General features: G+C 41.2%; 1 protein-coding gene across 7 annotated transcripts; it reads right to left on the reverse strand.

Annotated features, from left to right (window-relative positions):
* Positions 1–157: 157 nt before the first annotated feature.
* On the reverse strand, positions 158–11,202 carry CUNH11orf54 (chromosome unknown C11orf54 homolog). Of its 7 annotated transcripts, none has more exons than XM_027677414.1 (10): positions 11,149–11,202; positions 10,230–10,315; positions 8,427–8,551; positions 6,296–6,394; positions 5,319–5,392; positions 4,299–4,400; positions 3,172–3,348; positions 2,364–2,513; positions 1,658–1,774; positions 158–438 (listed from the first exon to the last, which is right to left on the reverse strand). In XM_027677414.1, the coding sequence occupies exons 3-10, from the start codon at positions 8,482–8,484 to the stop codon at positions 265–267; spliced, it is 951 nt and encodes a 316-aa protein (XP_027533215.1). In that variant the 5' UTR covers positions 8,485–8,551; positions 10,230–10,315; positions 11,149–11,202; the 3' UTR covers positions 158–264. The 7 variants fall into 7 exon arrangements, with proteins under 7 accessions (XP_027533215.1, XP_027533218.1, XP_027533216.1 ...); XM_027677417.1 differs by having other exon boundaries at positions 8,427–8,550; positions 10,220–10,315; XM_027677415.1 differs by having other exon boundaries at positions 10,239–10,315; positions 11,063–11,175.
* Between the last annotated feature and the right edge of the window lie 134 nt (positions 11,203–11,336).

An 11,336-nucleotide genomic window follows, 5' to 3' on the forward strand; every position in this document is an offset into this window, starting at 1 on the left:
TTTCCGCCTCATTAGCTATGACCACGTAGGAAGCTCAACCAAACAGCAGGAAAATATACAATAACATTGCAATGAAATTACAGTTTGAATTGGGTCATAACTCCAATAACAAGTACGCTCCGAGTTCCTCCCTTTAACACACTTAAGAAGTCGGCAGTTTACTGCTCTCATATTTATTCTTAAATTTGATAAGTGCGCATAATTAAAAGCGTTACAAAAATCAGCATTTGTACTTCGGGAAGATTAAACTGCCCAGCAGGAGGCTCAGTCTCTCCCGACCAGGTGCGTCTCCTGGGGCCTGTCAATGCGGAAGAGCAGCTCGGCAGGCTGGAAGTACCCCAGGTACTGCACACTGTCCGGGCTGGTGTCCTGGTGGTAGTGCCCTCCTTCTCCGTGGTGGCTGAAACAGTGGGTGTGCTCCACACGCAGATCAAAGCCCTGTCACCAGAGAAAGAAAGGTCGATCAACAAGGCATTCATGTGAACAGCATTTGAAAGTCTTTCAATTTTAAACTCTTGCCCCTTTTCCTGTCACCAGGTGCCCTGCTAAAAAGTTTTTCTCCATCTTTCCTAAAAGTCTCCTTTTAGGTACTGGAAGGCTGCAATAAGGTCTTCCTGGAGCCTTCTCTTCTCCACAGTAAACCCCAGCTCTCTCAGTCTGTTTTCATAGGAGAGGTGCTCCAGCCCTTTGATCATTTTCGTGACCCTCCTCTGGACCCATCCCAACAGGTCCACGTCTTTCTTAGGGCCTCTGGGCTGGATGCAGCAGTCCAGGTGGGGTCTCATAAGGGAGAGAATCACACCCCTTGACCTGGCCATGCTTTATTTGATGCAGTCCAGGAATTTTCTGGGCTGCAAGAAGATACTGATAAACAGCACACATCAGTTTATTCTGGGAAGATGCACACAATTTATCCGTAAGCCAAAGACTGCCAAAGACTGCCCCATAATGACACAATGAAGTCACACCCTTGAACATATTTAAGCCTACAGTATGTCTCATTTAACTCTGGAAAAATGTTTTTATATTACTTATGACTGCATTGTTATTTATAAAATAGTCATTTTCATCTATGGTTTCTTGCTTACCTTTAAATAAATAGTTTTCCTAATGATGAGCATCTTCATGGTTTTTGAAACCAGATTAATTACTGAATTATTTGCTGTTGAATTTAGTGCTTGTGAAAGATGGTAGATAACTTTCCAGCATAAGGCTTTGCAGACTTGAATTTCCATCAGCAACAAGACACATGTTTTCATGTATTTCAACACAGCATTAGCAGAGAGAGTTCTTACGAAAGTGAACTACATAAACACACACAGCTGAACCAGCTTCCATGCTCTTGGCATTTCTTCCAGCGTGGCTAGCGGTGAATGCAAACTGTTGTTGGATTTGGAATGCAAACACTTGCACACTTGCAATTGGAACTGAACCATTAAGTTCAATCCACTATGAACAACAACTAGGTTTCAGAACAGATTGACCTAGATTCAATTCAAACAAGTCACAGAAACGAGAAACTTCTATTTTATTACACCACCTCTGGAAGAGTCTAACACAATACTTACACACTCCTGTTCTTAAAAAGAAGATCACAGCCAAGACAAAATTCATTACAAGTCTCAGTTTACACTTAGAAATGAAAAAGGAGACTCACCGGATCTCTGGAAACTATTACTGGCTGACAAATCAGTGGAGCCTTCATTTCAAAGAATTTGAGCCAGTTATTCACATCCTCATCAGTATTTAGGGGACAGGTAGAAAATTCTGGAGGCTACAGCAAAAAAGAAAGCTTTATAAGTAAAAGGAAGACACTTGCATCAAGATACTTCTTCTTTAGCAACTTTCTTTCACTTTTCCCCTTCCCACTATTCTGTTCATTTTACTTCTTGATGAAAAGAAGCTCACCAGTGCCCATCACTGTGTTTCTGCCAGAAATAGAAGTGACCAGAATATTGCTTCTTTCATAGCATAGGTATTGGAAGAACTACTGAAGTGAGGATTCTCCTGCTCCTGGTACATTTTAGAAGCTCAGTTATTTTCAAAAGAGTCTAATGCTTCTTGTAAATATAATCTCAGTTCACATATTTCATTTCAATTCATTTTACAATAGCTCTCCAATTCTTTACCTGCCCAAGGATTTCAAGAGATGATGGTATTAAGGCCAAGTAAAACAGCATCACTAGTTTTGTAACACCGATTTTGTAATGTCAGCTCCTTGCTTTAATACAGTGCTTATCCTAATAGTTTATGCATACATTTAACAATACAAAACAAAGTCAAGGCACTAAGATGTTACACCCTGATTTATACTTCTGTTTTCAGGAGGACAAAGAAAGTTACATGAATTGAGAACAACATACCATAATGTGAATCTTTGCTTTCCCCTTCTGAATGATAAATGTACCACCCATCCCAACTGGCTTTTCTCCATAGTGTTTCTCTAAAGTTTGTCTCAGGCAGGAAACAAAGTTAAGTTCCCCAGTTCTTCCATTGGCTTTCACTTCAATGACCTGGAAAATAAAGTTAATTGGTCACTGCTGTCTCCTGCTGCAACAGTCTGCAAAGGTCTATAAAAGCTGTTCTGAAATTCTCTCAAGCTGATAACCCAAAATTACCTTCTGAAAATGCAATTCCCTGCAAGTGCTGCTCTTTCTAGTACTTGACCAACTCTCTTTTCCTGACTTCTGTTTAGTGCTAGCTTTGCCTGTGAAGGGTGCTGGGCAGCAAGAGATTTACTCAATACGTGAGACAGTGATATGAGCAACCCCTTTCTATCAGCTGGCTTCTGTTACCAAGAAACTCCTGGTATCAGAAAAGACTTTTCAGTTTCCATGCAATAGTCAGTTTTTGACTGCTCTGCCAACACATCTTTGTGCTGGCTGTGTCAGGGGAAGCACTTCTACAAAAAGCTAGACAGGTGCCCACATCTGATTTATGATGATGGAAAGGTTTTATTAAGCTAATACTTATGCCTCAAAAATTCAAATGCCTCTCTGTCTCCACCAATTCTGCCCTTTGTTCATTGGCATCAGTTCCTTATGGTTGCATGTTTCTCTCATGGAATTACAACTTTACTATTACCACAGAGAACACATAGAACATTAAATCATGAGTTTCCCTTCAGTCACAAAGCTCTGCAAACAAGTCACCTTTGATCCAAGTACACACCTTACCAGGTTGGCCCTCACTGGCATAAAGATTGGCCAACAGTCCAAACTCACAGTCAGTATATTTACTGCTGTACTTCTCAAGCAGGCACCCTTTGTCTGCAGGATTTATCTGAGCAACATAGCTCCCATTTACAGCAGGCTTTTTTTCACTCTTAGTTTGAACAATAGGGATAAGCTGAGAAAAAGAACATATAAGAGTTAAGTGAGTCAATTAGAACACATAAGAGTGAGTTAAATGAACTGAATTCACTTAAACACTGTTTAAGCTTTGGACCATGAACCCAAGAAATAATCCTCTTCATCACATAGCTCTATCTCTCAGGATTACATTTGAACTGGTAAGAAAAATGTACTAATATTGTAATGTAAATGAAAGATCCAGAAAAGAGATATTCTTTTTCTGGACAATTAAATTTAATGTCATGTGAAGATGAATACTAGTGTTAAAAAAAATAAACAAAAAAAAGAGGAAAAAAAGTATCTGAGGTCCAATTCAAGTACTGGAATTCTATGTAATACTTTTTCAGTGTACAGTAACAACCACTTTTATAATGGCCCAAATTTAATGTTGAGATGGGCTATCTCACCTGCCAATAAATCCATTAAAAGAAGACAGCAAGACCAGAGGTTTATGCCTGAAATAACTCTGATTATCCAGTCTCCATAGGCAGTAGTTTTTATCTCCTGCCTCTCTTGCAGTTCACCATTTTGTATGTGGCATTTTTAAAATTTACAGTGGTAAAGTCATCCGAGAGGGAGAAATACAGGGAGTATTTTAAAGGCATTTACCTGTAAGTTTGAAAAGCTTTTCTAAATCTTGGAGTTAAAACCTCTGGTCAAGTCTTTGTCAATTAGTTTCAAAAAAGTCATGTTTCTTGGATGCTCCAAGGCAATCACATGCTTCCTGAAGAATTACAAGTTAAAAATTAATCTTTATTATCTCAGTAGTATGCACCTCAGTGGATGGCCCTCATCTGAATTCCTTCTAATGTGTTTTATGTGCTTGTGGCATGAAAAGTGTTTATTAAGTATTTTGTGGTAAATGGGAAATACCCTGTAAGATACTGCTCTATTATTATGATACTTCCATGAATTCATGGAGAACCATTGCACTTATTTACTGACCTCAGCATTTACTCCAAGAATCTTAGATGAAACAGCTCCAGCTCCAAGAATGAATGCTCCGGGCAGCTCTATGTCTTTTGCAACTGTATTTAGATCGTAAACCTGCAAAATAGAAACAACTCTTCCATCCCTGGAAGTGTCCAAGGCTAGGCTGGATGGGGCCCTAAGCAACCTGATCTAGTGGGTGACATTCCTGCCAATAGCAGAGGAGGTTGGAATTAGATGATCTTTAAGGTTCCTTCCAACTCAAGCCTTTCTATGATTCTATGATTTTAGTGTGGTGCTCTGAGGTGGAATCGTCATTCTGTTCACTGTAATCTTTGGATGCATTTAATTCACAACACCCTCATTAATATTTTGGATGATTAGGCTGAACACAACAAACCATTTGATAATAACAAATTTGGTAGATGTCCATTTGTCTTCTGACAGGTGGCTTTTGCCTGTATGTTCCCCTGTCATTATACTCAAAAACTGAATTATTGTTCTTATGTTCAAATTATTGAAATTTCCATGGAAAAAATGGAAGGAAATATCATATAGAGACAGATTGAATGAAGTGTCAGCAAGAAGGCATGATATTCTTGGAAAAGGAGGGTAATGCAAATCCAGTGTTGGCCTGAAAACACAAATACAGCCAGTTTTTACAAAGAAGCATGGCTGTCACTTGAAATTGCAGGCATGAAACAAGCCATATACGAATATGCAGACATGCCCCTTGTTCAGTAGTTCCTTTCATGGTTCCTGTCACAGACGGTATGTTTCTAAAACTAACTTGTATTTGAGAACAGAAGATGAACCATCAACCACAATATGCTATTTTTGCTACAATGTGTAAGATGTTGTCACATAGTCTATGTTTAACACACGTCAGAATCAATCCCGTAAAACACTGAAAAGTCCCTTTCACAAGAGGAATCTTATAGTATCTCTTAGTTGTTAGTTTTGTTTATATTTCAACAAGACACTGCTTTTATTTTGACATATGCGTTAAACCCCACAACTACAGGAAAAACTCACTTTTTCTTTCTGTACGAGAGGTATGAGATAAGGAACACCTCCCACATCTGCTATCCTAGGCTTTCCACAGATTCCTGGAAGAATACAGCCAGTTAGCTTGGTAAAATATTTTTTCCTACTAATGCTAAATGAGCATGCAGTCTAACCCACCAAAGAACTGGTTCCTCAAACTTCTAAATACTTAGATAAAATGTTGCACTATTAAGAAGTCCAAGCCCTAAAATGATTCACAGTAGGATTTAGTGCTATGCAACCTGTTGTAAAATTAACATTCTCTAAGCACAAAGAAATTAGTAGAGTGGGCAACACCTTCCATTTGCCAGTTCTCCACTACACAGTGGATATCTCTGCTGGGGCTCCCCTTGCAAAATTTTAGTAAAGCTGGAAGCTGTCTGAGTTTCAGGACAATTCATCCCACTTACTTGGCCATGTATTTTAAGAAGGGATGAATCACCTTCTGGAAGTGTTTCTTTCACTACATTGATGCTAGAGGGAACTCATCTGAGTAGCACAGAGGACATGTCTGTCTTCCAGACAGCTAATTCAAAGATGAATCCCATTCAGAGTACGATAGTTTCACTTCACTGACATACATGAATGGCAGGAATTTAAAAATTAATGGAAGCACAACACCTTAGGTTCAGATAATGATTGGCATGGATCTAAAAAATTTCCCTATCTGGAAGAAAACAACTTAATTTCAAAACCTTTTCAGTACACTAAATAAATCTTATGAAATAAGTGGGTATTGCAATGACAGATTAAGAAAAAAAATATGACAAGTACTTAGCAATGACTTGTCCTTGTTCATACTACAAAGCAAATCCCGAGATATAAAATTTAGCTTTCCTCTCATGTATATTCTTTATCTGAAAAACAATTTAAACTCTCCCAACATCTTTAGAAGATCAAAACCAAGCAGAAGCAGGTAGAAAGAATGGGAGAAGACTTAGTGGAAGAAGGGAATGCTAGATTACCTTTGGCAGGAAATTTGAAGGGCTCCCGAGTCAGATCAGGACAGTCTACAACAGAGACTTGAGCATCAGCAAAGTTCTCTTTAAGCCCTTTCTGCAAAACTGTAATAAAGAATAACGGCAAAGTTATTGACGATGAAGAATTACCAAGAGTTTGTTTGACAAGTTTCTAACAACTATTAATATGTCTGTTTAGATTTATTTCAGCAAGATACATTACTTATGCTTACCCTAAGTAATTCCATTGATTTAATTGTCTGTAGGCACTTGTTTCATGTATCAGAGCTTCGGAGAAGAGCAAAAGTTTGTTCAGATAATTGTTGTCTGCCACATCAATTCATTTAAAGTATTCTAAAAACATTTTCATTGAAATATAATAACTGACTGCTCCTAGTAGCACTAGGAGCAACACAATGTGAAGTAACATGGGTAAACTTAAATCACATTCAATAGTGGGTTTGTTTCAAAGAGCAGACAATTATGATCACAGTCAAATACGATGCGAGAGCAAAGGAGGAAGCAAGTTTTAGATGAAGTGACAATCAGTTCTTTAAATACATTAACCAGACTGTTTGCAATAGCTTGATTATAAGCTCAAACTGTCTCTGCTGTCTGGAAATTTCTGCCGCCACAGCATACTGCCTATCGTGTTTATGCTCTTGTGGAGATTTTCTGTCAAGTGCCACTGTCAGTACAAGACAGATAATGAATGGTGCTGGTGATAATGAACCAAATCTGAAATTTTCATTTTGCTTCATATCAGTGGTTTTTAGGCTCAGAACCTGTAAAGTCACGCAAACAACAGGGAGGATTAGGTGAGTGCACTGTTTGGAAACAACTTCCAAACCTAAATTGAGTGTGGGATTGTCTTCACATACACTGCTTCAAATATTATGACAAAAGGTCCAGGTTCTTTCATGCCTGGGGATCTGCTTTGACAGATTTCTCAAACTAAAGAACACAAGATCAAGTCTGTTCTCAAATCAGGCAGTTCCTTATTTGCTCAGAAGACTTTCCTGAGCCTTTGTTTCCTTCAATTAGGATTTCAGCCATAACTTACTTCTCAAGAGCAGATTTACAAAGCTGTTGACCAAAACAGTCAGTAGAAGTACCTGGCACATTTCTAAATACATCTCAGTACCTTCTGGTAAGTGGACAAGGACAATAAAAGGGCATTCCTCAAATTATACCCAACAGCTGAACAGCAACAAAATTCACAGTTTACAGGAGGTCCTCAGGGGGAAAAAATGGAAAATTCTGCTTTATGATGAAATTTTTCTGCTACTCTTTCGAGCTGTTCTACTGCAAGTACATGGTATTTTCTCCAGAGCTCACAGGTCTACAGCAGCTGTGTCCTACTGCCCTAGTCTGACTGAGTGAGAAAAGCACTGAGAACCACCCAGGGTAATCCTGGGATCACACTTTCTCAATGCATGGAAACGTCAAACTGACACAGATTTGGGGAAGTGGCAAACTGAACTTGAGGGTCAATCTGAAAGATAAAAACCTTTAGTAGACCTGCTGCAGGGGAGAGACTACCTTTCTACTAGTGCAAGGAAAAAAGGTCATGAGCAACTGGGTTGGACCCTTCCAACTTCAACCATTCTGTTACTCTGAGCACATTTTGGGAAGGCTTTGGAAAGAAACAAACTAAAGAAGATGTTTCCTGCAGCCCTGTTCTAAGGCAATCATCAAAAGAGGAGCCAACTATGTTCAAGCAAGAGGATCTGCCATGCTACACTGCATCTTGCCAACTGTGTTTTGAGTAGTCCTGAAAAAGAAAGAAATACTGGAGGGTAGAGGAGGGCAGATGATCCTGTATCCGTACAGAAGTTTGCTCTGTAGTTGTCAAAATTTCACAACCCGTGCACAAATTTGCAAATGCAGCAGACAGTTTTAAAGGGTTTGAGAGCCTGTCTGTGTGCTTAAATATCATGGGGGCCTGGGGGAGGAGTCATTGTTCGCACTACAAAAATCATAGCATATAGAAAAATAGTGCTGTTCTTTACATCGCAGTGTGTTAAGAGCAGGAATTCTCCATGTACTGCCTGTAGAAAAGTTTTAGTGTGAGCTTTAATGTAAGTTTGAAGAGTACATTATAAGTTCGTAAAAAGGTACACATTGCATAACTCACCCCCAGCAAGCTCCTCCAGACTTGGAACGTGAAAAGCAAACCTTTCGACTTTGGCCATTTCTTAACTGGAGCTGATTTCTTGAGGTAAGAAATTACAGTACAGCACACTGTAGGAGCAACTGATCTGCCAACAAGGATAATAGTTTAACAATTAAAACAGTCTCCTTTCAATATGGGAATTATTTTTCAATTTCACTCCAGAATGCAAAGACAACAATAGAACTGTAGTTCTGCCATCAGGAAAGACTAATGGCTTCAATAGTAACATTAAAGTTTTTATAGATTTTGAAAGACATGTCTGTCAGACCTATAGCTGGCTCAGAACATTACACATGCTAGTCCTCAAGCTTGCAATTGGGTGCAGGCAACACATCCTATGCTAAATTCAGTTCAAGGGACAGGTCAGGAGATTTGTGTGTCCTTTGTAAGCCTGGAATGACAATTTGGTTTTGAAAGAAAACTGGGTTTTTCTGACACATTAGCTGCCTCCTCAGGCCTTCCCAACCTTAATATTTACTTTGCCAGCATTGGCTACAGTGGACTTTCAACTCCAGCTATGATATGGTCTCCAATTGATTCTGGGCATGCGTTTTCCCTTCCAGGGGGAAAAGGCAAGAATCAAAATAGAAAACAACAGCAGCAAGTTCTGTGGTATGAGCCTCTGTATGGGTACTGAGCTTGTAACAAAAAGTTTTGTTTGAACATAAGTTTAAGAATGCTTTCACAAATGAACTGTACTTCAGTCAGCCTTGCAACAGCAAAGTGAGTAACTAGGGCAAACCACTAGCTCAGGGCAGAAACAGCTGGTTGTACACTACCTAAAAATCAGCTATAGTAATTATTAACTCCTTAGGCACATGCTTGTTGTGCACAGCAAAAAAAACCCCAAAACAACAAAATGAATCCCACTTATCCAGATGTCAGGTGTTGGAGGAAAATGCCAAAAGCCTAACTACATTCCCAGACATAGCAGAACCTTTGTTAGGAAGGACTACAGTGTGAGCTAGCTGTTTATGTATAGTTCTAGCTTCTATTTTTAAAAAATCCCACCTTTTATGATTGTCAAAAATTGTAACTGTCCTTATACCATCAGCCTCTTAAGCCTGCATAAAGGAAAAAAAAAAAAAAGACAGTGGGGGAAAAAAAGAAATTAGAAGAGTGGGGAGATTATAGGAGTCACCTAACTGAAGTCTTTGAGATCAACGTTCAGCCACCCCAAATTACTGCTGTAGCAAGCAGCAGAGAAAAGAAGAAAGACTGCAACCTGTAGTTGGTTTTATCCATATCCACAGGTGACTCCCTCCCTCCTCAGGCTGCAAAGGAGAAAGTAACAGAGGAGAAACAAAGTAACAAAGGAGAAAGGCTGGATTTGGTGCCTCTGGTAAAAGCCTGCTGTCAGATGGAGCGAATCACAGCCCAAGGCTTTTAGTGTGCACCAAGAAAGGGAATAATTAGCCAGAGAAAGAAAGTGACAAGATGGCTTTGGCAGCATTGTTTTAGATGATCCTCATCCCCTCAGGAACCTCTTGCCACATCCAGGAGGCTGTGCCAGCACTCAACACACTGGTTGCCCTGAGACTGAGAAGACAACCTAGAACTGTTGTTGTGCAAAAGGCAGAGGCAAGACTTGGACACAATTCAAATAAATAGGCTCGGATATAACACCTAGACCATCACCTGCTGTGTAATGGACAGTAGTGAGCTCTCTACAATCAAGAAAGGAGGAAAAGTCTGTGAAAAAGCTTGATATACCGTAGTCAAATCCGATCTGATTGCTAGAAAGTAGTCCTTACCACGAAAGACACGAAAGACACAAAAGACTAGATCCGTGAGCCAGCACTGCAAGCATTCACAGGGGAGTGAATTGTGTGGTGTGGGACAGGGCGAACCTGAAAGGAGACAGCAGCAGACAATTAAGATCCATCACAGAGGGGTGCACTGTCATTGAATTGCTACAGAAGACTTTCAAAGAAAGTGCAACAAGAATGGAGAGAACAAGCATGTAAAGACTGAAAGTTTACCTTTGAAGCAGGAAGAAAGCATCAGAGAGAGTAGTTAAGTGTCAGGAGAATGCAGATGGAATGTGAACCATTATATTAATGATGGGGGGGTTCTGTCATCAAAACCTGAATTAAAACTAGTTTGGAGGGTTGAAGCCAAAAGGGAGAGGTTATAGGCAGGCTAGAGAAGAGTCAGGGAGTGGGATTGGTGGGGGCAGAAAGAGAAAAAATTGAAGATGGCAGTCAGTGAGAGAGGAGAAACTCAGCATGACACCAAGAGAAGCAAAACATCTATAGATGCAGAGGCCGTTTTGCTCGGCTGGAGCGATGCGAGGAGACCCCGTACGGGACAGAGGAAGGCTGCGGGACAGCAGAGGGCTGTTTGAGCGGCTGGGATTTGGGGAAGGGACGGGGCACGGCGGGACAGGAACAGGCGTGGAAGGCGAGGCTGGGGTCCTTAGGGAGAGGGAGCATCCCGGCAGGCAAAGGCAGCGAGGAGCTCTGGAGCGAGGAAGCACTAAAGCTGGCAGCACGCTTGGCACGGTTGCGAGAGGAAGTAAGGGGTTGCTCAGGCTGGAGCCGCCAGCTCGGAAAAGCCCGGAGAGAAACCAGACAGCAGTAACGACAGCCTCTCACCGAGCGGGAAGCCGGGACGTCCCGGGCGAGGCGGGCGGAAGGACCCGGGAATTGCCCGATCCCTGCTCCGCACAGACCACACGTACCTGCCCCACCGTCCAGGCTCGGCTGGCTGGCTGGCTGCCTGGCTCGCTCGGCTCAGCTCGCCTCGCCTCGCCTCGCCCCGCCCCGGTCCCGGGACCACCCACCCTGCTGCCACCCCTGGCATGCATGCATGCATGCATACATCCCTCCCTTCGCCCCTCCCTCCCTCCCTTCGCCCCTCCCTCCCTCC

Source organism: Neopelma chrysocephalum, unplaced genomic scaffold (assembly GCF_003984885.1).
Source record: "Neopelma chrysocephalum unplaced genomic scaffold, ASM398488v2 Primary Assembly neopelma1_43, whole genome shotgun sequence".
Lineage (NCBI taxonomy): Eukaryota > Metazoa > Chordata > Aves > Passeriformes > Pipridae > Neopelma > Neopelma chrysocephalum.

Bases quoted from the DNA above. Each gene is read 5' to 3' on its own strand.
- CUNH11orf54 (XM_027677414.1), bottom strand. From the start codon at position 8,484: ATGGCCAAAGTCGAAAGGTTTGCTTTTCACGTTCCAAGTCTGGAGGAG. The intron at 1,775-2,363 runs GTATGTTGTTCT...TTTTTGCTGTAG, and splicing joins AAGCAAAGATTCACATTATG to CCTCCAGAATTTTCTACCTG. The intron at 439-1,657 runs GTGAGTCTCCTT...CTCTGGTGACAG, and splicing joins TAATAGTTTCCAGAGATCCG to GGCTTTGATCTGCGTGTGGA.